Raw genomic sequence first — 25,909 nt, 5'->3', positions numbered from 1 at the left:
GTGTGGAAAGTGCCGCCGCGGACACCCAGGCGCCTCCCTCCCTCCCCCCGCCCGCCCGCAGCGGATGAAAACAAACAGCGGCGGCGATGGCGGCGGCGCGGCGCAGGCCGCGGCACTGAGGGCGGCGGCAGCCCGACCCCCGCCGCCGGCCCCGCACCCCCACGGGCGCTGACAGCCGCGGCGAGCCCCCGCCAGCCCGGGCGCCGGGGCCCGCGACCAAGGAGGCAGGCGGAGGAGGGACGCCGGCCGGAGCCCCAGGGCGGCCGCGGGGCCCCTGGGGCTTGGAGGCGCCGGGAGCGGGCCCGGGGCCGCGGGGACCCCCCCTCCGTGCCCGGGCGGGGCGCTGAGGAGACGCCGGGGCACGGCGGGGGAGCGGGGCGGCGGGCCCCCCTCGGGCAGCCGGGCCTCGGCGCGGGATGAGCCGCCGCGCCGCCAGCACTGCCGCCCCCCCGCAGGTACCGGGGCCGGGGCGGGGGGGTCTCGGGGCCGGGGGGGGCCGCGCAGCGGGCGGGGGCTCCGGCAGCCTGCGGGGGCCCTGCGAGGGAGGGGATGGCGGCGTGGGTCTTAAGCCTTGGGCTGCGGCTTCGCGTCGCCCTTTTAGTTTCGCTTCGCTGCTGGCTGGGGTCGGGGGCTGGGCTTTGTTTTCCTAACGGCTGGTGGCTGTCGGCGGCGGGCGGGCAGGATGCGGCCCGCTGAAATCTCTCCAAGCGGTGTCTTTTTAAAATCAAAATGCTCCAGAGCCTGTTAGAAATGGTAGAACTTCAGCCCCCGTGGTCCGTTGTATAGTCTTCCCGTAACATGTGAGTTTGCTGTCCGATGGGAAAGATCGGGGGCTTACAAATCATCGCATCTTTCTGTCCTGTCAGAGCGGTCGCTCCCAGGGCACCGCCGGAGCCATTCGCACCGATTCGGTGGGGGCAGAGACACCTTCCATCTCAGCGATCAGGTAGAAAAGGGACACTTTGGACTAAGCCTACAGACTGCCTGCTTAGAAATCTCGAAGGCAGTGTGACTAGGCACACTGTAACATGGTAAATTTCTGCCTTAGCTGAAAACTAGTGGGCTATGCAAATGAAATTTAGAGCATCTCCAAGTTATTACAGAAGTGGCCTGACCTGGTGCAGCCCTCCTTCTTGTAGCAGAAATAAGTCATTCAGATGAGCCAGGCTGTATTTAGATGTCCAGGAGGATCATAGAGGGTCACCTTATTTTGCTGAAATGGTATTGTATAATCTCAACTTTCCTGAACACGTATTCACACCGAAGTTGAGACCTGGTGATTATATTGCTGGTTGTAGTACAGGGAACGTAGAAGCAGATTCTGGTTTAGTCTGTGTGCTTTGGCCTGACAAACAAAATGAGAGGATGGACCTTTGATCTGACACCATTTTTAGACCTTAGGGAAGTACAGAATGTAACTGCCAGTCAACAGGAATTACTTAATTTTGTTTCTAAGCCAGTGGAGCTGGCAGTGCTGGCTTTAGTGAGATATTTCCTAAGCTGGGAAGTCATTTGTTGGTTGTGAAGTAAATCTATATCCTGATCAGCAGGAAAAATTGCCTGTTTATCAGTCAAAACGTAACCATATAGTGAACTACAGAACCTTTGATTTCATCAGAATATTTATATTATGTGAAACGGGTTTTCTGCTAGAATCTAGTCTTCTCTTTAAAAAAATCCATAAACTGTAAAGAATGAGAGTGGCACACCTTAAAATTTAGAAATGTTCCCTCCCTCTCCACAGGTTTCTGACTAACCTACTAAGAAGGCAAAATGGAGATTAATTTTAAGTAATTGTAGGATACTGGAGTTTGACTTGCAGGCCCAGCCTTGAAACAGAGCGCTGTCTTTATGGAGATCTTTTTATAGTTGCTTATTAATGTGCTCAAAATACCTGCTTGCAGTGAAGCTTCTTGGTCATTGAAGGGGATGTTCTAGGAAAGTTTTCCCTGGCAGTCAAGCCTATTTATCAAAGGCACTCTATTAAAAGCTTCAAAAACATATATGTGCTTCTTGTTTACCTGCATGATTCAACGAGGCTTTTCTGGAGCTTCCCACAGGACATCCTCAGAGATTGCGTGTGGCTCCTGTATTAACAGAGAAGTTCTGAAAGAGCGGTAGGGACAAGGAGCCCTTCTGGGGGGCACAGTCAGGTACAGCTGGGATGAGAGCTGTCCACAGCCCTCTCCTTACAGCGGCAGCCCTTCTTGTTTCTTCCCTCTGGTCTTTTAAATTTCACTCGGGGATAGGAACCATCAGTAATTATTTTGCATTGGTAAATATCTGCTTGAGAGGAAAGCACAGTAACTTTAAGTTGTAGCAGCCACGGCTCAGAGTGAAATCTCGGAGGAGGGAGGTGATGGAAGCAGCCTGTATATACTTTCCCCAGCAGCAATAATAATGCCTGGTATGTGTCAGGTGCTTCTCCTCCTTTCCCATTTATGTATGCGAATGCCAAACAGGCTAAATTCCCACGTATGAAACACGTACTGTAGCGCAAGTATTCCCAGGTGTTGCTGTGCCCCTGTTGTGCGCCCGGGTTACAGGTACTTGCAGACAGCGGGGCTGCTGCTGTCGGGCTGGAGCGTGGCATGCTGGTGGCTGTAGTTTCTCTGGGCTGTACCGAGGCATGAAGGGGCGGGCTCTTGCAGTTCGTTGCATCATGCAAATAGGGTGTCATCAGCTTACGCGAGTGTGTCCTTCTCCTTGGAGAAGGAGAGTATAAATACCAGTAGAGTGTATAAGGCACAATGCTTAGATGTTAAACTGTTAGATAAGCCTAGTATTCCTCTCTGCCTCATAACATTGTGAGAAAGAATAAGGCTTTAGTCAAAAGAGCCACATGTGGCAGTTCTCCTTTGAACATCTGTCTCTGTTTCTGTTTAGAGAAAAGTGGAGACAAAGGTGGATAAATAAAGGCAATAGGATGAAAATGGATGTTGCAGGAAGAGGGAGACAAAGCAAAAGGCCATGTGGCCAAGATGCTTGTTTTTACCTGTGAACAGTCTGTGTGTAAGGCTAAAGCAGTGAGGTGTTGGTTTACTTAAGGGATTACTTGGTTGAGGAGGAATCAGTCATCTGTGGGTTTCTAACCTAGACCAAAGGTTATTTCCTTCTAGTTGTTATTCAGGGTAAAATTAGACAGCGTCTTCCTTAAAATAAGCATATGCCCGGATACAGGCACTTAACAAGGAGCCATGCTGGCGTTGCAACCTACAGGACCTGAGAAGTTGAATGAGTTTGGTGGAACTAAGTTTAAAGAATTTCCTTCCTGTTCAGGTCAGCTGGTGGCAGCTAACCTGAGGGCACCGAGGCATTTTTGTAAATAAAATGTTTGCTGTAATTCTAGGCCCTTCTTATCAAGAATGATTCTAAAGGTGACCGCTGTCCTAAGCCTTAGCAGATCTCAGGTAATCACCAGAGGCCCTTCTGCAAAAACGAGGAGATGGTGGTCGTCAGATGACAGCCCTTAGACATGTCAGGAGCTGAGTTCCAAGGTCCCAGTTTCCCCCTGAAATTACAGATTCCTGACAGGAAACCTTGCCTGATACGTTCTGCTCTACTTTAGGCTCTGGTGAGTCAACTGTTGCTGGCATTTAGAGCTTGAGAGGTAAGAGTGTGAATCTCCAAATGTTTCGTGAATGTTACAGATAGTTTGAGATCTTACAGGAAGAATCCCAGTTCTGCTGCAGCAGGGCAGAACCATGAAGCTCTCGTTCTTTGAACCCTGAATCTAAGGTATGGCTCTGGTGGCTGTTTCTCTAGAGATATTTGGGTATATAGTCATTAGAATTAATTTCTATACTGCACAGAGAACCGTGCTGATGATCTGCTTTGTTTCCTTTCTTAACAGACCAGTGAGCCTATCACCTTCTATTAGTTCCCGAATGTCTCGCAATAGTCAATACCAGAATTCTTTTCCAGCCCCATAAGGCAAATGCAGGTGCTTTATTTGACAGCTCTCCTACAACATCAGGATTTGTATTTCCTTGCACCTTTCTCCAGGGGTCGCATAGAAATGCCCTCTCACTTCTTTTCACATTAAAAGCTAATTTGATTTCTCTTGGTATTTAACTGTCAGCATTCTCTTCGCTGAGAAAAAGATGTATTTTTTTAATGCAGTATTTTATTGCCCATATCAGCCAGGTTTTGTTGTCAATCTCTGGTCCCCTCGACCCTTACAGTGCTTTACTTAGTTAAGTCAAAAGAATATTAACAGATCATTCTCGCCTATTTTTTGTAGTGGGAAGTGTCTATACTAAAAGCTTATTTTTTTAAGTTAGAGTGCCGCATCAATTAAACATCTAGCGCTTTAAGTCCTGACTTCCTTTTGCATCCCTCCCACAGCAGAAAAGATCTGTAATCTCTGTCTAGAGGAGGTAAAGGCAGAGAAAGAAAGTGTAATACTTTTTGATAAGGAGGTTAAAATATCCAAAGGATAATTGGATAATGCATCTAATGTTGAGTCGCTTGTGGTGTTAGTTCTCAAATTAAATTATAATTTGTAATGAGAACAGTACAGTGCTAGGAGATGCAGTATGAATGTAGCCTAGGAACTTTCAACCATATTAGATGTCCAGCTTTCTTTATCGAGTCATTCAGAAAGCAGCACTCTTCTCTATAAAATGCTCTATAAATTGCAATATCTAGCAGCCCTTCTTGGATGATGCTCCTAAAGTATTACTTAAAATAGGCATTTACTGCTATTAAGTGAGATACTTTAAATACAAGTTCTGAATGTGCATAGTCACTAAAGATTATATATTTTCTGTTTGAACAGGGCTATTAGCCCCTTTGTCCTGCTAAACTTTAATTTGTATAAATAGCGTACCTTGCTGCAAGTTCAGTCTTTGCTTAAAGATTGGACGCTGAGTAGAGTAACCTTGTGCACAGCAGCTGCTCGTGCTCACTGACCTTAGACCACTGACGTTTCTGTGATGAGCAGCGCGTTCCGTAAATACGTGATGTTTGAGAAGCTGCTTCAGGGCGATTAGCTGTCTCAAAACAAAAACAGCAACAGGAATTAGGAGTGACTTAATACTTTGAAGGCTTATGAGCAAAAAGTACAATTAATGCTGCTAATTAAGGCATTCCTCCCCATGGTCTCTATACGATTGTTAACTTACACGTGAAGAAACAGAGACAGAAAAATTGTGATTTATCCCAGGCCGTGTGACATGATGGCAGCAGAAATCTGATCAGTGCTTTGGCCTGTCTCGCTTCAGGCACTGTGCAAGTTCATTGTATTGCTAGAAACAATTGTATTTTGAAAAACAAGGCAGTGTGAATGTGGGAGCTAAGTATTTGTTGTCAGAGCTTTCAAGAGAAGTGAACAGAGAATTTTGGTCTATCCCTTGGCAAAAATGTGTCTTTTCAGTTGGTTGTAGGTAAATTTGTAGCTGTACAGGTTCACTGCAAGTACTATTTGGTGGAAGTAAAGACACAGTGTAGCCCATTCCAGCAATGGGTTATTACATAGATTTCAGTATCTGCTGAAATACTGCTGGAATACATTTTTTAGAATTTCAGACTCAAGAAAACAATTTGGCTTGGTTTTGACCAATGCTGATAACTGAAGATATATTAGTTCTGAAGCAGACTGCCATGTCTGATGGATAGCTTGGTATAGAATCCAGTCAGTGTGGTGTTGGGGTGCTTTGGGTTTTTTTGGTTTTGTTTTGTTTTTTAATTAAGCTAGCAAAATTGGAGAACTTGTACCCAGTTTTAATTGTGAGCCCCCTTCGTTGTTTCTTTTCTAGTATCTTTTGCACTGACCAGATAAACTATTCATGCATGTTTATACCTCACACCTACCCCCCAAAGTTCTTAGCATGTTTGGATTTTGATAGGCAGAGGCCTTTGGTGCATATTTCTTTTGAGGTAGCGTCTAATGGCAAAATATTTTGAAATCTTGAAATCCAAACAGAAAGCTGAAGGAAAACTTCATTCCCACACCTGTGCTGTGTTTCAGGTTCCCATATGCAATGGACACTGATCTCAGTTCCCAGGACAGGAAGGACCTGGACAAGTTCATCAAATTTTTTGCTTTAAAGGTAACTTTTTCTCCTGTGGGCAAATGCCTCTTCTTTCTTCTTTAAGAAAAGCCATACTTGCTGTGGCTAGAGTAACATGGTTGGGGTTTGGGTGGGTTTTTTGTTTTTGCTAAAGACCAAAGCAAGAAAAGCTGATGTCATATTTAGGAGATTCCTGAGAATAACTAGAAAAACATCTTTTCCCCTTTTTTCTACCTTCAAATCCTCTTCCTTCCCCCAGAAGTGTCCTGCGGTAGAATCAGTTACAGGCATGTCACACCTCTGTCAGCTTTGGGCTCCTATCAGCACATCTAACCATCCAGCTGTTAGGCAGTATCTTCTGTTGGACTCCACTCTTTCTTTTCAGCCTATCTAAATTTTTATATTGCATCCAAAGGCAATAATACCAGAATGTTCTTTTGAATTATGTTGATACATAATTATAACATTTGGCCTCGCTTGGTACATAGATGCAAGTAGATACTCTGACAACGGCTATGTTATAAACATACAGATTCACTTGACTTCATTTATGTGTCCAGGTTCAGGATATAGTTGTAAATTTTGTTTCAGTATTACCGAAAACTGTGCAATTCCTGATCGCAAAATTGACTTAGTCACTTCATGTTATTACAGAGAAAGGTCAACTTAAAATGATTTTCTGTCTGAAATACATTTACCTATTACGTGTAATAATTTAAAAATTATTAGACCTGAAGATTAGCATAGCAAACTCTACTTTTCTACATCCTGGTCAGCCCTTTCATTTTTTTTACTTGGAATTTATCTAGTTCAGGTTCTGAACTGAGGGCTCTGCTGAGCTCAGAACACAAGTGTGTATCTTGTCCTTTCTGTTCCAGACGGTACAAGTAATTGTCCAGGCCCGACTTGGAGAGAAAATCTGTACCCGATCATCATCCTCCCCAACAGGCTCTGACTGGGTAAAGTCATGTTTTTTAAAGCAACTCCATAACTGTTGGGGTTTTTGCGTGCGTGCGCATGCGTGCGTGTGTGTTGAGAACACAATGTAGTTGTTATAGTCTTGTGCAGACTATAATAACTATTCATAGAATAACTACTACATTCAATTATGTTCATTGGTGGTGCGGGGGGTTTTTTTGTTGTTGTTGTTCACATGCAACTCTGTCACATATCACTCTGGGCTCTTAAGGGCTGATTAGAGGAGAGATAAATGATACCTCTCAGCAACTCCTGCCAGCTAAGGCGCATTTCCAAGATCTGCTGGGGGTGGGGTGATGAGTTCTTTTCTGTCAGGAGTTTGCAACTCTGCCATTCAGGACTTTGTAGTAATGGGCTTTATTAAAATTGAAGAGACTCAAGATACTCTGTGGGTGAAGACAGGACTCAAGTGAGGGAAAAGGACCATGATTTTTATGGCAGGAGCAAGAAAAACATTTGAATTAGCAGCCAAGGAAATGTTTGCAAATATGAAAAGCCTGAGCCCATCTGGGAATTTTCTGTTTCATAAATATTTCAGTGGATGCTGACCTAGTATGTTATATATGGGTCTATGAGTCTGTCTGCAGTTTTTCAAAGAAATAAAAAAAATGAATCGTCTCTTTGATTCTGCAGTTCAATTTGGCAATCAAAGATATACCAGAGGTTACTCATGAAGCAAAGAAAGCCCTGGCAGGACAACTACCTGCTGTTGGACGGTCTATGTGCGTGGAGATTTCTCTCAAAACCTCAGAGGTGAGAACTGAGTCAAAATAGATGCCATTTTTTTTACCTGAGTCTGAAGTGACCTCCTGCCCTTTAGTCCAAGACTGTGTGAAAATGTCTTTGTTTATGAAGTTAGGTTGTATGCTAATGAAAAGAAATGTATTGTTTAACAGAAGCAATTCACTGCAAATATCTGAGGCCAAACATACAAATGATAGAGCAGCAAAATTTAGTTTCTTAGACCATGAAGAGCTTGGCCATTCTGAGGAAGGTATTCCCTCAGGTGATCTAATTGTGCAGTGAGACTTCCAGTGCACCTTTTTCTATTGTTGCATTACAAGAAAGTGGGAGCCAGAAGAAACATCTTCATTGAGAGGTGTTGCTGATCATTAATGAGATGTGAAAAGGTTTGTGTTCTGAAATGAGCCTTTGCCATCCTGTCTCTGATCCAGGGGGACTCCATGGAGCTGGAAATTTGGTGTCTAGAAATGAATGAAAAGTAAGTGCATTATTCACACTTCCTTTGTGTGTGTGTGTGTTTGTTTTAGCTGATGGGCAGCGTGCTCGATCCATGGTGACGAATGAGCACATGTTGGCTGTGTGGCCTGGGACACTTCAGAGGGAAGTCTCCTCTTTGTCTATTGCAGCAAACTGTTTAATATTGGTGTCAAGAAAATAAACTAGTAATTTTATTCCTTGTTCATCCTTCCATTACAACTAGCTTCCTCAGATACAAGAATTCATATACTCAGTAACGACAAATGTTTTTAATACTGAAAAGATGCTTCTGTCCAGTAGAAGGCTGCATGGCATTTTTCAGCAATTACTTCTACAACAGGTGATTAGATTGAAGTAGGACTCTTAGCTGATTGGTCAATAACAGCTAGCTACACCAGGGCTTTGTTTTATCATTTTGGCAATAAAACTGACATTAAACAATTGGCCCAGCCTAATTTTGGTTTAAAAAATTAAAAAAACCCAAACAAACAAACAAAACCAAATGACTTAGTTGGGAACAAAAGACTAATTTTTTCCGTTGTTTTCTATAGGTGTGACAAAGAAATCAAAGTTTCATACACTGTATACAACAGGCTGTCTCTACTGCTGAAGTCTTTGCTTGCTATAACCAGGGTAACTCCAGCCTACAGACTTTCAAGGAAACAAGGCCATGAATATGTAATATTGTACAGGTAAAGCAGAATATGAGATTCCGCACTGGAAATACAAACAGTAGAGACTCTAGACTTGCACAGTGCAGCTACAAATGTGGTAAAAAGGGATGAGTGATAATAAATTCAAAATATTTGGATGTAACTATTACTGATCAGTGACAGAAGAGAACTTTGGACTATATATCACCTTATAGGCTCCATTTGAGCCATTGAAAGAAAAACTAAGCACAGGCTATGAAGTATGGTTTGCCTACCATGTTGAGAAGAGTACAAAAATTCTACATGCAAGCACTGGTTAAATTGCTTATTAGCATCCAATTGTTCAGTGTCTGGCCTGTATTTGATAAATGCCTGTCTACGCTGCACACAACTGCAATGCATACTTTTGCAGTATAAGTTCAGACTCTTTCCTGCTATGCCATTTTAAAGATGCATCCTCAGCTCCACTTCCTGTAGTTCTTGCAGTTTACTCATCCAAATACTGAGTTCAACTCTGTTTAGCTTGTGAGATCGGACTGGCTTGTGGTTCATGGTTATCACCTTCCAGTCTTCAGTTTTGGCTTTCAGAAAAGGCTTTGACATGTTTGCATAGCTAATTTAGATGATTCTAAATCTCAGGTTTGTTATCATTTGCACAGCCGAGAACTTAAAAAGAAATCCCAGCCATTTCTTCATTTTTGCCTGCGTTTGGTTTGGCATATACTTAAGAGCAGGTCTCTTTTACAGCACAGTTAATCTTTTATGTTGTGTGATGAGTATCAGCTTTTAGACTCAGACCTGTCCATGAAGTTTATATCACTTCACATTTTTGCTCTGAACTGTAGACTTGCCACAGAGGCTTAAAAAACTTAAAGAAAAATTTCTGATTAGACTAGTGTTTTCTCTTCCTTTTTCTTTTTACGTGACATGTCTTCCTCTGAAGTAGCTGGAAGGTTTTTTGAGGTAGGCATTCTAGCCACTTCTTTTGGGTTTTTTTATAAAGAAAAGTAGTTCCAGCCTTTCAACTCATAAAATTAAATAAGGAATAAGGATAGCATTATGTCCCCAATAGACCTAATACCTTTTCTTTCCTTTTCCTGCAGGATATATTTTGGTGAAGTGCAACTGAGTGGCTTGGGAGAAGGTATGATTAGGCAACACATACAAACTAGAGCAGAACTGTTTTCCATACTGGCTAGCATTTATTACTATTCCTAAGTGCCATAGGGAAAATGAAGTCTGAGGTTTACATATGCTTTTTATCTGGATCTGCCAGTGAAGGGTCATGTCATAAGGTGACAGTATAGTGGTGGTACTTTGACAAAATCTAGGGTGATTGCCATTTTGACTCTAGTGATCTGAAACTGAAATAAGAATATGGAAGTATGTTGATAAGGGGCAGGACTGGTAAAGGAGATCATGATCTACTCAGGAACAAGAAGCACTTCAGAGCAATACTTTAGACCAAGATAGGAAGCAACATCAGAAGTCTTGTAGATGAAGCCTACCAGCAAGGCAACTTAGTGTTGCTGTTTTCTTATGGGTTCTATGTGTGTCTTTGGAGTTCAGATTGCAAGGGATAACGGAAACACTGTAGAAATAAGATAACGTAACCTCAGAAAAGCGTAGAACATAATCAGTGAAACTGATAATCATCCCTTAACCTTGTAGGTTTCCAGACAGTCCGTGTTGGGACAGTGGGTACCCCAGTGGGCACCATCACTTTGTCTTGTGCCTACAGAATCAACCTCGCCTTCATGTCAACCAGGTGAGAAAACGTGATCATGCCAGAAACTGTTTTACAATAATGTACTATTAAACCCCTCATATTATGAGCCCCTAAATCTTTCCCTTCTGCTTATCCCTTCCTGCTGAGATTCTCCTTCAGGGAGAATACTCCCTCTCATGCTTAAGTCTTGCAGCAAGGGGAGTATTTGGGTAGCCCTGAGCCAGACTCTAGAACTCCAAATTGTTGATGCATGCTTGGAGTTGCAGGGCTGAATTGTAAAGATGCTCTGGTCCCATTAACAGGCACAAGGGTTTTCTGTGAGGGCACCATGAATTGGGAGGAGAGTAGAGAGAAAAAGCCAATAACACCATTGCTTGTTGCCTTGCAGGCAGTTTGAGAGGACCCCTCCTATCATGGGGATTATCATTGATCACTTTGTGGACCGTCCCTATCCCAGCTCTTCACCCATGCATCCCTGCAACTACAGGTGAGGAAATACTGAGTTGAAGTCATGGGCCGTGGTGAAGGCATCAGTTATGCCCAAATACCAAGCCTTTTCCATTATTTGCTGACTGCATGGGAAGGGAGACTGGAGGATTAGTGTCAATCAATTGACATGGCTGAGCACATGAGGAAGGGTGCCGTTTTTCTCCTCACATCTAGAAGACTGAGTGCGGCAAGCCCCAGTATTTTCCCAAATTCCTTACAGAAGCACTTGGACAGAAAGGATGGTTAACCTTGGCTGCCTTTGGGAATTTGAAAGTGTAACAGTTAATCCTGCTGTAGAACTATGTGTCGAGAGGCATGCATCTCCAGATATTTCCACTGGGGAAAGATCAGAGTTGAATTTCTCTTTGTAGATGAGAGGTTTGTCTTCTCCAAAATGCACGTGAGGGCACTCAGATTGGGACCAGTGGTATTGTTTGACAATGGTTCTGTAAACACCAAAGCCAGTAGCATTAGCTGGTATAACAAAACCTTTAGTTAAAAAAAAACAGAGGGAACTGTTTCTATTTGGGGGTAGAAGAGGAGCGCCTGGGGAAAATTAAAGTTTTCATACCTTGTTTTCCTCAGTTCTAATAAGTAGATGAGAGCCCTTCATAGTTCTCCTTTCAGCTCCACCCAAATACTCTCAACCTCCCTGCAGTGTTTGTCCCAGTGTGTTTTACTATTTGTTTGTTTTAAGGAATATTTCCAGTTAGAAAGCGTTTATTTTCTTGCTGCTTTAGAGCTGGTGAGGACAATGGTGCAGTATACCCCTCAGTAGAAGATTCCCAAGAAGTGTGTACCACGTCTTTTTCCACCTCTCCTCCATCTCAGGTAAGAGAAACCAGTCTCTCTTTACTGCTAGGTAGAACAATCACTGTTAGGGTAGTGTACATACTCCTACAACAACTACTGGGCAAACAGGCAGCCTTCTGCTGCTAATTAAAATTTCATGTGTGGGTTATTTATATCGTTACACTCTGAGTAAAACCTAGTTAGATACTAATTTCAGCAAAATGCTAGGGGACTAGAAAGATGGAATTACTGAGAAAGTTTAAAAGAACCTACTCCTGTAGCTGGGCTGAGGTGTACTTGAAGAGGATAGCAGTGTACTTACACATTCACATACCGATACTGTAAGAAGAGGAATTCAAGAGATTGATGCCAGGGAGCGTAAGTAGAGGTAAGAGACTGACATTGAGAAAGAAACAACGAAATATCAGGAAAATGCTTATAGCACAGTCATATTTTCTGCATTGCAGATGGAAAAGCAGGAAAAAGACAAAAGCCGTTATTTGTTGGACCATCTAAAACTAGTTGGGGCAGCAGGAATACGTATCAGCAAACAAACTGGGTCATAGTATTGAACTAAGGACTTAATACTCTGTACTTCCACCTACCCATGCAAATTTCATTTAAGTTTCAATTTTAAAATAAATAGATAATGGTTTCCTTCTGAATATCAAAAAAACAGAAACTCCAATTCATCCTTCTTTTACTGTCCTTATATATCTGACTCCACAATTCTTTATTTTGAAGACTTGGCCAGATTTGCAGTTGTCCTGTAGCTTTAAATATTCAGGAATGTCCTGCCTCCAGCCAAGCAGATGGCTTTACTGATCTTTAAAGACAATCTAAAGGCTCTAAATCTCTTCTGCTGTCGATGTGAAACATAGAATGAAGTATAATTGGAATGCTGTTCCAAACTGAAAGAATTTGCTATGGGTCTTTCCACTGCTTCAGAGGAATCAGTATGACTGGTTTAGAGCAATGTATTCTACTGTATGAATGAGCTAGAAATGAGCTTTTCTTAGGAAGCATTTTTGTGCCAAGTGGATTTTGGGTGACAGGGCATCAGGCAATGTTGAACTAATGAGCCAGCACTCACGGTAAGTCTGATGGAATAAAGCTTTTCTTACTTTGCGATACACAGCTCAGGAGACAAGTTTGTGGCTGAGTTGTGTCCAGCCTTTTCACAAAATGGGTTAAATGCAAAAGGTTTCATTAGGAAATTTCCACTGGTTTGCTCTTGCCAGTGTTACTTAACAGTAATAGTGTATGTAAATATATTGAAGCTGACATTTCCCGAGGGAACATGAAGCTTTGCTGTCACTGAGGGGAAAAGCTTTATGAAACCAGATGAACCTTGAGGATTCATGTTAAGTATGAGCGTACATTCTTGCCTTTCCTGTGGCTCATAGTTGCCATATGCTGTGCGCTTATTTATAAAGCAACTGCCAGTCTTTGTTACCACACTTAGACTTGTAAGGCTGTCTTGGCAGAGCAGTCTCTAAAGTAAATTAGAAGGGGGAAAAAAAGTTAATATCTTTCTCCAGCTTTCTATATACAACTTAATGTGTAGGAAAATACTGGGAACTGTGTGGTTCTGTAGGCAAATTTTACAAATCTCTGCCTGTCTTCCCAGTAGAAATGAGGCCTAACCTGCATGATACAAGGGAATAGGTGTTACCTTCTCCCTGTGAACTTGCATAGCATGTCTGTGTATGTTATGGAGTAGCCCAAAATTCAGGAGGAAGTCTGGCCATGGATAATAGCTAGAAATGAAGCTTTCCTAAAACTGAAAACTGTTGGTAGGAAAGTGACTGGGAGAAGGTATGGGACTGAGGCAGGTTTGGATTCTCCTTTTTTGCATTAGTACCCTCTGTGAGACTGTTTACTTCGGGAGCATCACTCCTGGTGATGGAGTTCTCTCTTCACATCAACGTGTTTGAATTGCACCTTAGTCTGGGTCCCCTGTATTCTAAGGGCACAGTACAGACCTGCCAAGATATGATCCCTCAGAATGCCAGAAGATTAGGAGTATCTATGGATGGAGACTATTGAAATACATGTAATTGTATATTCAAAAAAAAATTACTCTCGGCTTTTTCTGGCATCCACTCAGCCTTCTCCTTGCTAATTGGCTGGTACTAATTCTAATTAGCTGTGGAACAGAGTCTCTGGCAGTTACTTTCTGGTAGTGTTCACTGGAGTCTAAAATATTACCTGTGTTGAAGGGTTCACTGAGATTAGAAAACAGTCAATTCTTTACAAAATGAATGTGCTTCTGGCAATACTGAGACTTCTGCTCTATGTGTAGGTGTGGCTGCTGCAGCCAAAACCTCTTCACTAGCATTCAGTTCATCCAACTCTTTATAGTTCTTCTCTGAAGTCCTTCTCTCTCTTTCTCCCCCTCCCCTCTCTCACTCTCTCTCTTTTCCTTGTTTCCTCTGTGTGTCTGTGTCTGTGCACAGTGTGTTTTTACTGTCACAAAGGCACATTTTCAGACCCCTCCTCCTGTGGTGACGGATACCTTGAAGGTCCCAGTGATGGGACTGGCCTTTTCACATCAAGTGAGTTGTCAATAGAATATGCTATACATGGCCAGATATAGTTCTGGCATGACAGAACAAATACAGGAAAGTACAAATTTGACAATGTGGAATGTTTGTTGTGCATAGGAAAGGCTGGTGAACCCAAAATGGGCCAGGCATATTATTGAGACTGGCTGCTTAAATGCCTTTGCAGATAAAGATCTCCCAAAGACAGGACAAGCACCCCTAAATAAACAACAGCTGTTGCAAGGATTGTTAGTGAAAGACACAAGTAGTAAGGCACAGTGCTGAGTGTTTTCTGAAAGAAGTGTTTCTCTTGAGGTCAAGCAAGCTAAAACAGGAAAGTTTTATTTAATCCGACCAGCTAGATTTCTGCCTGGGGTGTGTAAGGAACTTCTCCTGGGTTCCACTTCATTCCTAAAGCAATCTCGCAAGGGTTACCTTCCCAGTTCTCTTTACCTAGCACATTTATGCGACTCTATTCTTTGGCTGAAGCTATTTGAACAGGCCTTGAAGATCAGCTGTTGTAATGTGCAATAGGAATGGGTTCAAACAGTTGATAATGCAGTTGCTTTGGGAAAAAAAATACTAAATATTAGCTCTTTAGTAAGTTGATGATGGCATTCGTGTTTTTTCCAGTATGCTAAACAGGCCTGTAGAGCAGAGCTACCCTGTGACTGGATGTCAGTCATACCTGGCACAGCCTCTTCCTATGTGTGTAGGAAACCAGTCTTGTTTTTTGTCAAGGCCCAGACTTAGTCCCCTGCAATAAGAACTTTTTAGAGTAATAACCTTCATTATTGATTCCAATGAAAAATCTAGCATCCTTCTGCCAGCCTGAAATGCTGTGCTGTGCCTCTGATTTTTCCTGTTCCTTCTTCAGTGACTGATGATTATTCAGACTGTGGGGCATTCCCCTTCCCCTTCCTCTCTCCTCTCCCTTTGCCCTTCTTGTTTTTTCTCTTCTTTCTTAGCTTTCCAGCTCTCGTCTTTCCTATCAGCCTGCTGCCCTGGGAGTTGGATCAGCTGACATGGGCTATCCTGTACTCTTTGCTGGTGGCTTGAATGCTGCACACCCTCACCAGGTACTTGTAGAGGGTAGAACAAGTGTGGCTGGTATTGCAACCGTTTGTGTCACTTGCACATCTGAGAGAGGCCTTGAAACTAGTGCATGCACTGGTATCCTGTCTGTCAGGAATGAAAAGAATGTAAAGTCAATATAAAGAAAGCACAACTTGCACAGGAGCTGGGAGTTGGCTCTTCAGCATCCCTGACTTCACTGGGGTAGGGGTCATGTGGAAGAACTGCGCCAAGAGAGCAGGCACCAGACCTGTTTGCCTGCACCAGCACGTCACTGATTCCAAACTTCAGCTGTCTTACAGAGCTGCTGCCCCTGTAGCTGTCCAAGCGCAGCACTGTAGCCTAGACGTAGGATACACTGACCGTCCATATTGGCATATTTGCATCTGTTTGTCAGACAAATAAGCAAAGTTGACAGAAGTCTTTTTCTGCCTGTGATGTTGCTGCTACACTAGTTTTGCTGACACAGTGATGGCAGAATAGAAGAGACTATTTCAGTTGGAAGGGACCTACAATGATCATTAGTCCAACTGCCTGACCAATTCAGGGCTGACCAAAAGCTAAAGCAAGTTATTAAGGGTGTTGTCCAAATGCCTTTTAAACATTGACAGGCTTGGGGCCTCGACCACCTCTCTAGGAAGCCTGTTCCGGTGTTTGACCACCCTCTTGGTAAAGAAATGCTTCCTAATGTCCAGTCTAAACCTCCCCTGGCGCAGCTTTGAACCGTTCCCGCGTGTCCGATCCCTGGATCCCAGGGAGAAGAGATCAGCCCCTCCCTCTTCACTTCCCCTCCTCAGGAGGCTGTAGAGAGCAATGAGGTCGTAGCAAGAGGATATGATTTCTGCCCCCCACTTGAAGCAGAGGACCTATGGCCAGGGAGCTCTGCAGTGTAAAACAGGCCTGAAATGGAGAGGAGTGGAGCAGGAAGGGATTGAAAAAGAGTTTGTATTGTTGTGATCACCTTCTACTTGACACCTCTCTCAGCCTCATGGGGGCTAGAGCCCCGTCATATGCCAGAAACCCCACAGCTTAGTTCCAATACGATGGAATCTGCTCTGTATGGCACTGTGGTGTTGACCTGATCTTGAGATCTCCAACTTGACTGTTCCTCTCCATCTCAGTTGATTGGTCCAGGCAAAGAGGGGGGAGTTCCCCCGATTCCTAGCCAGCCAGCACATGGCACTCAAGCTGACCAAGAGAGGATGTGCACCCCACTGGATGGAGTCCACTACTCAGCAGCTACTCCTTCTAGTAGGTAGGTTGGTTATAGATGATCCACCACTTGTGCTAGCCCATTTATAATCCTGTTAAGATAAAACTTTTTGTTTTCCCCTTTTTATCTATTGTTTGTAGTATAACTACTGTCTTCCCATCCCCATAAACAACTAGCAGCTTTCTCAGCCTTTCTACAAACAATGATCTTGCTCATCTACTTACACCTGCTAGTCACTGTAACATCCTTGCAACTTCTATTGTGTCAACTTTATTATCAATTTTATCTTTTTTTAATCTCTCTGTTTTTGCTAATTGTAAAACAACAAGATGAAGTAAGTTCACAAGCGAGTCTTAAATTTTTCAGAGACTTAATGTGAATTGTTACCAAAAACAGTTGTAGTTACCACAAATCTGTTCACTATTTTATTAAGAAACTTTAGGCACAAAGTTACTTAAAAGGAAACAATGCAACCTGAAACTGTCCTAAATCACTTCTCTCTCAGCTAATTAAATTTTTTTTTTTTTTGGGTGGTCACCATATTTATTTCTTGTGAAGTCCCTCTTGGGGTCACATAGGTCTGAGTCAAATACCTTAAGCAGAGATTTTGCTACGAGGAAACCAAAAGTCATAGTTGCACTAGCACTTTTCTGGGCATGCTATCTAAGTAGTCCTCTTGCCAGAAGACTCAGCCTTTTTTTTGTTGTTGTTGTTTTAAAGTTCTGAATACCTGTGGTAGGAAAAAAAACAGGTCCTAGAAATAACTAATAGCCATGCAGTGAATGAATCATACTGGCAGTGGCTGTGGTGATGTATTAGACTGCTGCCTTTGTGACCTGAGTGACAGATACAATTCTGGTTCTTGGCCCCATCTCCTGACAGATCTGTGACTACTGTATTACTGAAAAAATAATAGTGACGAACGGGAATTACTGTGAACCTGCACATTCTGAAGTTAAAAGACCATCTACAAAAAGAAAAACCTAGTTCAGTTGGCAGCAACTTTTCATTCAACTAAATAGTTTTCATCCAGCTTTGAACACAAATCTGATTCCACAAGTGTCCCACTCCCCTTTTGTGCTCAGGACTGAGGAGGAAGGTGTGGTACAAGGACAGAGATTCTGTTGTCCGTCTTCCAATGCTAGGATTAAACCCAGAAAAATGAAGGAGACTTGTAAAGCATGTGATTTGTCTATATTGTTTGTGCCATGAGTTACTGATTAGTCTACTTTCCTCCCCCAGCGAGGACACAGAAACAGTATCAAACAGCAGCGAAGGGAAGTGTGGCTCCCCACATGACCTTCTGGAGACCATCTTTATCCGGAAGGTGGGAGCTTTTGTCAACAAACCCATTAACCAGGTAACTAGCTGTAGATCTTCTCGGAGGGCACCATAATACCCTGCTTTTCCCATCTGTTCCTACACAGAGGAGCAAAAAGCACCCCCATGCCAGGGCAACCTCAGAGACTGAGAGTATATATTCCTGCCTGCTGCATTTCCTTACAAGGTCTTGACCCAGGCTTGTTTTTCATAAAATCCTCTTGGGATGTGACAGCCAAGAATTTGCCCCACTTTGCCAACACACTATTTGAGTATGGAAGACTTGGTACTCCATTTGGGTCTCACAATGATCTGCCACTACCGCCGGTTCATAAACTGGGGAAGCTGGTAGCAAGCCTCCCTTCCTTGAAGGGACATACAGTAGAGGAGTTCATCACTAGTAAGCAAGCATTTAAGCTCAGCTAGGGCAGCTTAGAGATCTGCCCAGTTCCTAGGGCTGCTCCTCTAGGCCTTTTGGATGGACGAAGAATTGTTTGAATTTGTAGTTCGTTAATTCTTGCCTATATTATACAAGATGTACATAATCAATCCCACCTCAGGGTATGTATCTGCGTTATGTCAGCTGAGTACAATCTCTCTATGTTATGCCTTTTAAATGAGGTTGTCAGCCTCCTGCCTAGCTGCTGACGTCATCTTTGGCAATTTTTAGCAGGCCTGACAAAGACTTCCAGTATCCTTTTCTGTGCTGTGTAAGCAGAGCATCTTAGTGAAATTCTGTTTGCTGAATCTCCTCAGGTGACCATGGCCAACTTAGACATTCCTTTTGCCATGTTTGCTCCCAAGAATGTTGAGCTGGAAGATAACGACCCCATGGTAAGCCTCTTCCAGAGGTATAATACGTGCCTTCTCAGCATCCCTTATGCAACATCTGTGCTATTCCCTGCCTTGAATACACCGCTTTTTGAGCAAAGAACTAGTTGTTCAGATTTGTTTGGTTTCAAGAAATCTCCCATGTTGAGTCTTGGGCTCTCTGGACATGCAAATAACAGTATGTGTTTGCTGCCCCTGCTGTAGCACGTGTTCATTGTCCAACCTACCAACTGCCCCCACACTGTCAAAATACACAGACAGACATGACCATAAGATCAGTACTCACCATCTTTGATTTCTTGGGCAGGTCAATCCTCCTGATTCCCCAGAAACTGAATCTCCTCTACAAGGCAGCTTACACTCGGAGGGCTCCAGTGGCAGCAGCACAGGGAACACCCATGATGACTTTGTTATGATTGACTTTGTAAGTGCCCTCATCAGTGCTCTCACATAACACCTGCATCTTAGATGGGCTTCAGGTGCTGGTACAATGGCAAATGATGTAAGAGTACTTTTCAATGTGGGTGGAAAAGACCCATGATTCACAGTTCCAAACCAGAGCTTGACAGTCCCAAAACTGAAAAGACACTGATACTCAGAACCAACAGCTACAAATTAAATACTCTTTCAGTTCCCTACCAACACCTGGGCTTGGTGTCCTCTCTCTAATGCGTGAAGGAACCAGATTCCAAGGAAATGCTCTCTTCCAAGTGCTCCGGCAAGCACAGATCTTGGCTGTTCTTCAGTTATTTAGTCTGCATATTGCAGCAACAGTTGTAATGCCAAGATGTTTACTGATAGCAGGTAATGAGATTCTGGCAAAAGGAAAGCCAATGTCTCTGAATAGGAATTAACAGCAGTATCTTTGATTCTAGAAACCAGCATTTTCAAAAGATGACATTCTTCCAATGGACCTGGGGACGTTTTACCGTGAGTTTCAGAACCCCCCTCAACTCAGCAGCCTCTCCATTGACATTGGAGCACAGTCCATGGCAGAGGATTTGGTATGGAACCCTGAAATTTCTGTTTGTGGGAATCATATGTACTTTATAATGCTCTCCCTGTGTACTTTATAGTGCTCTCCCTATTCCTAGTTTGAAAAAAGTCATACCTTCATGGAATTGCAGAATAGTTTGGATTGGAAGGGACCTTTAAAGGTCACCTAGTCCAACCCCCCTGCAATGACCAGGGACATCTACAACTAGAGCAGGTTGATCAGAGCCCCATCCAGCCTGGCCTTGAATGTTTCCAGGGATGGGGCATCTACCACCTCTCTGGGCAACCTGTTCCAGTGTTTTACCACCCTCATTGTAAAAAATTTCTTCCTTATATCTAGTCTAAATCTCCCCTCTTTTAGTTTAAAACCATTACCCCTTGTCCTACCGGCACAGGCCCTGCTAAAAAGTCTGTCCCCATCTTTCTTACAAGCACCCTTTAAGTATTGAAAGGCCGCAGTAAGGTCTCCCTGGAGCCTTCTCTTCTCCAGGCTGAGCAACTCCAACTCTCTCAGCCTGTCCTCATGGGAGAGGTGTTCCGTCCCTCTGATCATTTCTGTGGCCCTCTTCTGGACCTGCTCCAACAGGTCCTTGTCTTTCCTGTACTCCTCAGAAGAGAGACCCTGCCCAAAGAGGGTCCTTCCCAATACGTTCCAGACAAATGCAAATTTGTTTGTGGCACACCTGAGCCTCTGAAACTGGTGTGTTTAACTTCAAGCTGAAAGCTGCTGCCGCGTGCTTGTTGTGGCTGTCATTGAAACCCCCAAAACTAATCCTACCTCTGACACGTCAAACTTAGTGGCAAACTAGGCCTGATCTTGCAGCCTGAGCAGAGGTAAAATCCTGGTGTGGCTGGTTAAAGTCATGTCTGGGTGAGTGCTAGATTGGGTTCGCAGGCATTGTAACATACTCTGGGGGAAAACGAATACCAAAGGCTAAGAGCTGCAAGTGCCTTGATGAAGGCAGTGACATCAACAGGTTATCGTGCTGCAGCTGGAGGTGGGAGTTGCGCAGGGTGAGGCCCCGGTGCACCTACTGTTCCTGCAGAACAAACACGCTCTGGGCAGAGCGCCCTTCTCAGGGTCACTTGCTGGATGCTGCCAGAGGACTCCTGGTTTTGTGCACGTGGGAAGGGGAGCTCAGAGCAGTGGAGAGGGGTTGATTGACTCAGGATTTTTACCTTAGAGTGTGGGTTTTAAAGCTTCCTTTTATCTGCTGTGAATAAGCCCTGATCTGCACCCTTCTTTACCCTTCCAGGACTCGTTACCAGAGAAGCTGGCAATCCACGAGAAAAATGTCAAAGAGTTTGATGCCTTTGTAGAAACCTTGCAGTGAAGCTGTTTTCCAGTTTTGCTGCAGCAGTTCTTCCTCCTCAAAGCATCCTGGAGAATGACGTCAACAAGTATCTCTATTGCCCCTGCTCTGCCTTTTGTCTCACTTTGACTAGTTTCTTCCATCAAGTGAGCGTTCTTTGATTGCTCTCTTCAACAGCAGATACACCTCATCTGCTGATTTTCCTCAACTACACCACCACATAGTTCTGGACCGCTTTTCCCACTCACAGTCAGTTTTGAATTTGAGACTTCAGTAGGGACACAGGAAGTCAAACTCCAATCTATGAAACATTTTCTCCTCAGTCTCTGTTCTGTGTGGAGGGGCTTTGTGAAAAGTTGCCATATGCTTCCTCCAAAGGTCCTATGGTGTAAGTTCCCTAGGTATAGCTCCTTGCTAACAGACTTTTTCCTACAGTCTCTGATCCTGTTAGAGCACAGAAGGCTTTGGCTCATTTCCAGGGTCTGTGAGTTCAGCAGATTCAACAGTTTTGAGTCCAGGACACCCATTCCGCAGAACGGGGCATTTCATCCTGACTTCAGTGTGAGTGCCTGGAGCCCGGGCAGAGACGTCAGCTTTGGGACCTGTGTAATACAGTTACCTTTGTTTTCCTGCTCCTAAGGAACTGGGTCTCTACGCAGTCGTTTTGTGTGAGGCCGCCTGTTACACTGGCCGATAAGCAGGGATGAAACTACAGAAGCGCTTTCCATATTTCCTTCCTGAGTGTACCGACACTCGGCCATGCTGAGTTTACCAGTGTCGACTGTTGGCAAGCCTGCATGTAGCAACTGTGATGATGCTGAATTCATAGTCTCTGCTTCTGAAATGTAACTGTAAATACTAGGAATCCTATTTCTTTAGGGTTATGTAACTAGGAGTCTTAGTCCAAGATTCTTTCCTCTAACCCTTGCAAACCTTCCTGCTTTATGGTTAATAGATGATCTTAAGAATCAAGAAATATTTATTGCTTTTAAAGAAACCTATATTTAAAAGACGTTCTGTTTTCATGTAGTAGTGCAGGTCATTCTGCCCTGGATCACTGCAGACAGCAGTGTGTGCCATGGAACCCTGGCCAGTGAGACTGGTCTCTCTTTGCAGGAAAATATCCAAGATATTTATTTTCTAAGATATTCTAATATAATACTCTGTTTTGGGGACTATGTGTCCATTACATCCAGTCAGGGCCCATTGATAGAATGAAACGCACACATCAGTGGAGTGGAGTGGCAGGGACTTGGTAAAAAAGCTGTATTCTGATAGGCATGGATGAATTTGCAGTGTTCTTCAGCCATTCAGAAGGCAGCTTCTTTAAAGAAGCACATTTTTGGGGAGCTTATGGTACTTTTTAATCAGCTGGCTTTTGATTAGCTGAAATTTTATTTTTGTAATGATCTGGCTATCAACAGCGTGACTGGCTGGCAGTGCTTTGTGGTTGATTTGGCTGTTGCGTGTCTTTTCCCTGGTATAAGGATGGGAGGAGAAACAGTGACACTAAACAGAAACTTAGATAAGGTAGGTCTTCTTGTGGTTCTCTCTCCTCCTCCCACGTGTAACTAGAGTGAGCAACTGCAAGACCCCTTACTGTCCTAAAACACTTTTTTTTCTTTCTTTCTCCAGAAGTGGGGCTGTATTGCCTCAGTACTGAGGAACCATCTTTATTTCCTTAGAGTGCCTGAGTAACCAGCGTTCTAGCTAGTGCAATGTGGCAGCTTCTTCAACTTACCTGCATTCTTAGTTGAAAGAGATTGCTAGCAGCTGACAGGGGAACCCCACCTCATCTCTAGAACACTATTGCTGTGCCACTGCTAGAGCAAGGAACCAAGTTCAGAATAGAGCTTATTGTAAGGTCAGAGCAACACAATGCTTTGAACTTTACCAGCTTTTTGCTTGTGATGTGTTCGGTGGGAGGCCATGTGAGCTCTAAAACTCAAGGTAAGAGCTTTATTGAAGGAAAGCTACCCACCAGAACCTCTTTAGCTTACCCAACCCATTCAACTTTTCAGTAACCTCACACAGAAATTGCTTAGTCCTTGCAAAATAAGATGCACAAACATTTAAGAAAGCTTCCAAGATAAACAGCTCATGAGGGCTTAAGTTACACGGGCTTTAACAAATACTTGATCCCCACAGCCAGAGCCACCTTGTTTTACAGGTGGACAGAAGGGTGCAGGAACACAAGGAATTAACGGATCGGCTGGCTCTCGCCTCTGCTCAGGAAGCTGGTCTCTGCCAACCTTGTAGGAAGTAGCTCACAGACGGGTGGTTGCGGTCACCTTTCTCTTAACATACAGGCTGTGCGGGGGAAAGTGATACGATCTGGGCTGCAAAGCAGCAGAGAGAAAGCAGAGGTAAAGTGCTGGTTCACACTGTATTCATGGAGAAGAATAGACTAGGTTGAAATTCAGCCAGCCAGTGCTACTGCTGTCCTCTTCTCACGCTGACAAGCTATGGAGCTGGCAGAAAGCATGCCATTCTTGCTCATCCTGCCCAGACAGTCCCCTGAGCCGCATACTTGAGCTCATTTGTTGCTGCAGTTCCTAACATGGCTACACCTCCCACATCTCATAAGGAAGGCAAAACGTCAGTGTGGCACGTTTTTTTCTACTTCAAAAGGCTGGAAATTTGCCTATATAAGCTGCTAGTGTTGAGCTGGATGGCCATAGCAATAAAGAGATTCTCTAGGGCTGAGTTATGTGCCTCGTTTCTGGACATTCCTCAGTGTCAACACGTAGTTGCTGCATCTAGGCTCCAAGTTCCCTGACCACTGCACAAACGCTCTGCTTCAGGAAAGATCTAGCTGCTGCTGTGGCCTGCCACAAATTGTGTTATGAAGGCTGTTTATTTTAGCAGCTGTCTGCTCGATTCGATATTCAGGACAGTATGTATGTAGCTGCTGATTTACAGATACTTTGGGTGAAGGGGAAGGCTCCTAAATTGTATTGTTTTGGAAATAGTCTCCAATGTACTTCAAGTATTCAAAGAATTTCCAATAAAACTTTTACGTAAGCAACACTAGTTGTGCTTTTCTCCACGTGCACCGACAGGTCTGGGACAGTCCCAACCCCTCGCTTCCTCCTCCAGGAAAGGGGATGGTCAGAGCGCTGCCTGTCAGTGAGTGCAGGATGGAACAGGTTGCTGCCTCTACTAGAGAGGGTGAAACGCACTGGTGCCTCACAGTTGGAGTAGTCAGCAGGATCCTGGTGAGACCACCTTACTGGAAGAACGATGGCGAGGAAGAGACAGAACAGGCGCCTGGCTGGTCCCAAATGCAGGCGTGGGGAACAGTCACACAGTGTTCGGCCCTCGTGACCTCCCCAGTGAACCGGGAAACCAAATTACCTGGATGTACCACCCCAGCTGACATACTAACTTGTCTCCAAAAGAAAGGGGTGGGAAAAGAAAAAAAAAAAAAAAAACCAGCAGAATTTGCATTGTACTTGGTTGCTACTACATGCTTAAAAGGAGCGTGGGCATGTTTTGATCTCATAGAAGAGTTAAAAGAGACTTAATAAGATGTGGAAAGAACTCGTGTGGGTATCCCAGCAGCAAGAAATGCTGGTGAAAGAGCGTGCTGCTTGCAGCATGTAGTTCATGCCTCTCCGATGACCAAACTTCACAGCTGTATTCTAGTATTGCTTAAAGTTAACCCTATATAATGTGATGCCATGTAAGGTGCTAACACCTTCCCTTTAAAGGAAAGACAAGATGGTAAAAACCTATGTGTAAGTATAACAACTGCTGATTTAAGCTGCAGTATAAAGGGTGTTTGGTTATTATGAAGAGACAGTGGATGAAGGGGCAAGGATGGAGAGGGGAAAAAAAAAAAAAAAAGAGAGAAAAATGACTGCATATACTGGAAGCTTCTATGAAGGGAAATATTCCAGCCTGGGGAACAAGGATAACTATTAAAAGCAATCTTTTCTTAATCTTATCTTCAGGAGGTAACACAGTAAATTGAGTATCCCATTGCAACCTTATAGATACTGATCTATCTACCTTACATGCGTGTTTATGTGTGTGTATTTATGAGTATCATTTCCTGCACTTACAAAAGACACTGCACAATGTGGGGAGAGATGAATTGCTGGCAAACTCACATAAACCATCCCGTGGGATCTGGGCCTTACGACAGGGCCTTCAGTATCTGCCCTCTTTACCATGTCAGCAGTAAGACAAGGGATTGGAAAAACCATCAGCAAAGAAGTGAAAAAGTAAACAGTCATAGAAGGATGATTAATCACCGAGGTCGTGAACAATGAAATACCATCCAATTGTGAGCCTATTGTATGTATTTATAAAACAAAAAATGTTCTCAGAATAATGTCCTTAAGGCCACAGGGCAGCTACATGTGAAAACACATCCAGTTGCAATGGTGTTCGCGCTGTGTTAAGTACCGTCTGTGTGGTTGCACATAGCGTACGTCCTGCCAACTGCAGCACCCTGCCGGGGGGACCTGTCTGCTCCCGAGCTCCTCCGAGGCCAGAGCAGATGTTGCCACAGCACAGCCTCAGCAGCGGCAGGTCACCGTCACCAAGCCCAGCGATGGGACCAACTGCTGCACTCCAGGAGGTTGGAGATACCGCTGTGTAGTCAGCATATTAACCATACTGGCCCCATTACAGGGGGCCACCACAGTCCAAGGGGTGGAAAATCATAGGCTATAGCCAAAAGCACCATCCACATGAAAAAGCCCCAGAGAAATAATAAGTAGCAAACCCCTC

General features: G+C 43.9%; 1 protein-coding gene across 15 annotated transcripts; it reads left to right on the top strand.

The window, feature by feature from the left end:
• The first annotated feature begins 83 nt into the window (after positions 1-83).
• ATG13 (autophagy related 13) lies at positions 84-24,199 on the top strand. Of its 15 annotated transcripts, none has more exons than XM_087746140.1 (21): positions 87-455; positions 3,350-3,574; positions 3,670-3,738; positions 3,854-3,943; positions 5,972-6,053; positions 6,893-6,973; positions 7,626-7,745; positions 8,168-8,214; positions 8,765-8,905; positions 9,970-10,010; positions 10,538-10,634; positions 10,984-11,082; positions 11,825-11,915; positions 14,336-14,434; positions 15,391-15,501; positions 16,618-16,751; positions 17,952-18,069; positions 18,786-18,863; positions 19,168-19,284; positions 19,736-19,864; positions 21,113-24,199. In XM_087746140.1, the coding sequence occupies exons 5-21, from the start codon at positions 5,985-5,987 to the stop codon at positions 21,188-21,190; spliced, it is 1,650 nt and encodes a 549-aa protein (XP_087602266.1). In that variant the 5' UTR covers positions 87-455; positions 3,350-3,574; positions 3,670-3,738; positions 3,854-3,943; positions 5,972-5,984; the 3' UTR covers positions 21,191-24,199. The 15 variants fall into 15 exon arrangements, with proteins under 15 accessions (XP_087602272.1, XP_087602271.1, XP_087602273.1 ...); XM_087746137.1 differs by having other exon boundaries at positions 3,655-3,738; XM_087746136.1 differs by having other exon boundaries at positions 3,651-3,738.
• The last annotated feature ends 1,710 nt before the right edge of the window (positions 24,200-25,909 follow it).

The sequence above is a fragment of the Nipponia nippon genome, unplaced genomic scaffold (assembly GCF_047370975.1).
Source record: "Nipponia nippon isolate SJK-2023a ecotype South Korea unplaced genomic scaffold, ASM4737097v1 scaffold_10, whole genome shotgun sequence".
Taxonomy (NCBI): Eukaryota; Metazoa; Chordata; class Aves; order Pelecaniformes; family Threskiornithidae; genus Nipponia; species Nipponia nippon.
Note: the sequence above shows the minus strand (reverse complement) of the source record. Positions and strands in the feature narration are given on the sequence as shown.

Coding starts and splice junctions, on each gene's coding strand:
- ATG13 (XM_087746142.1), top strand. CDS start 5,985: ATGGACACTGATCTCAGTTCCCAGGACAGGAAGGACCTGGACAAGTTC. Junction 8,906..9,969: donor GAATATGTAATATTGTACAG/GTAAAGCAGAAT, acceptor CTTTTCCTGCAG/GATATATTTTGGTGAAGTGC. Junction 10,011..10,537: donor ACTGAGTGGCTTGGGAGAAG/GTATGATTAGGC, acceptor TTAACCTTGTAG/GTTTCCAGACAGTCCGTGTT.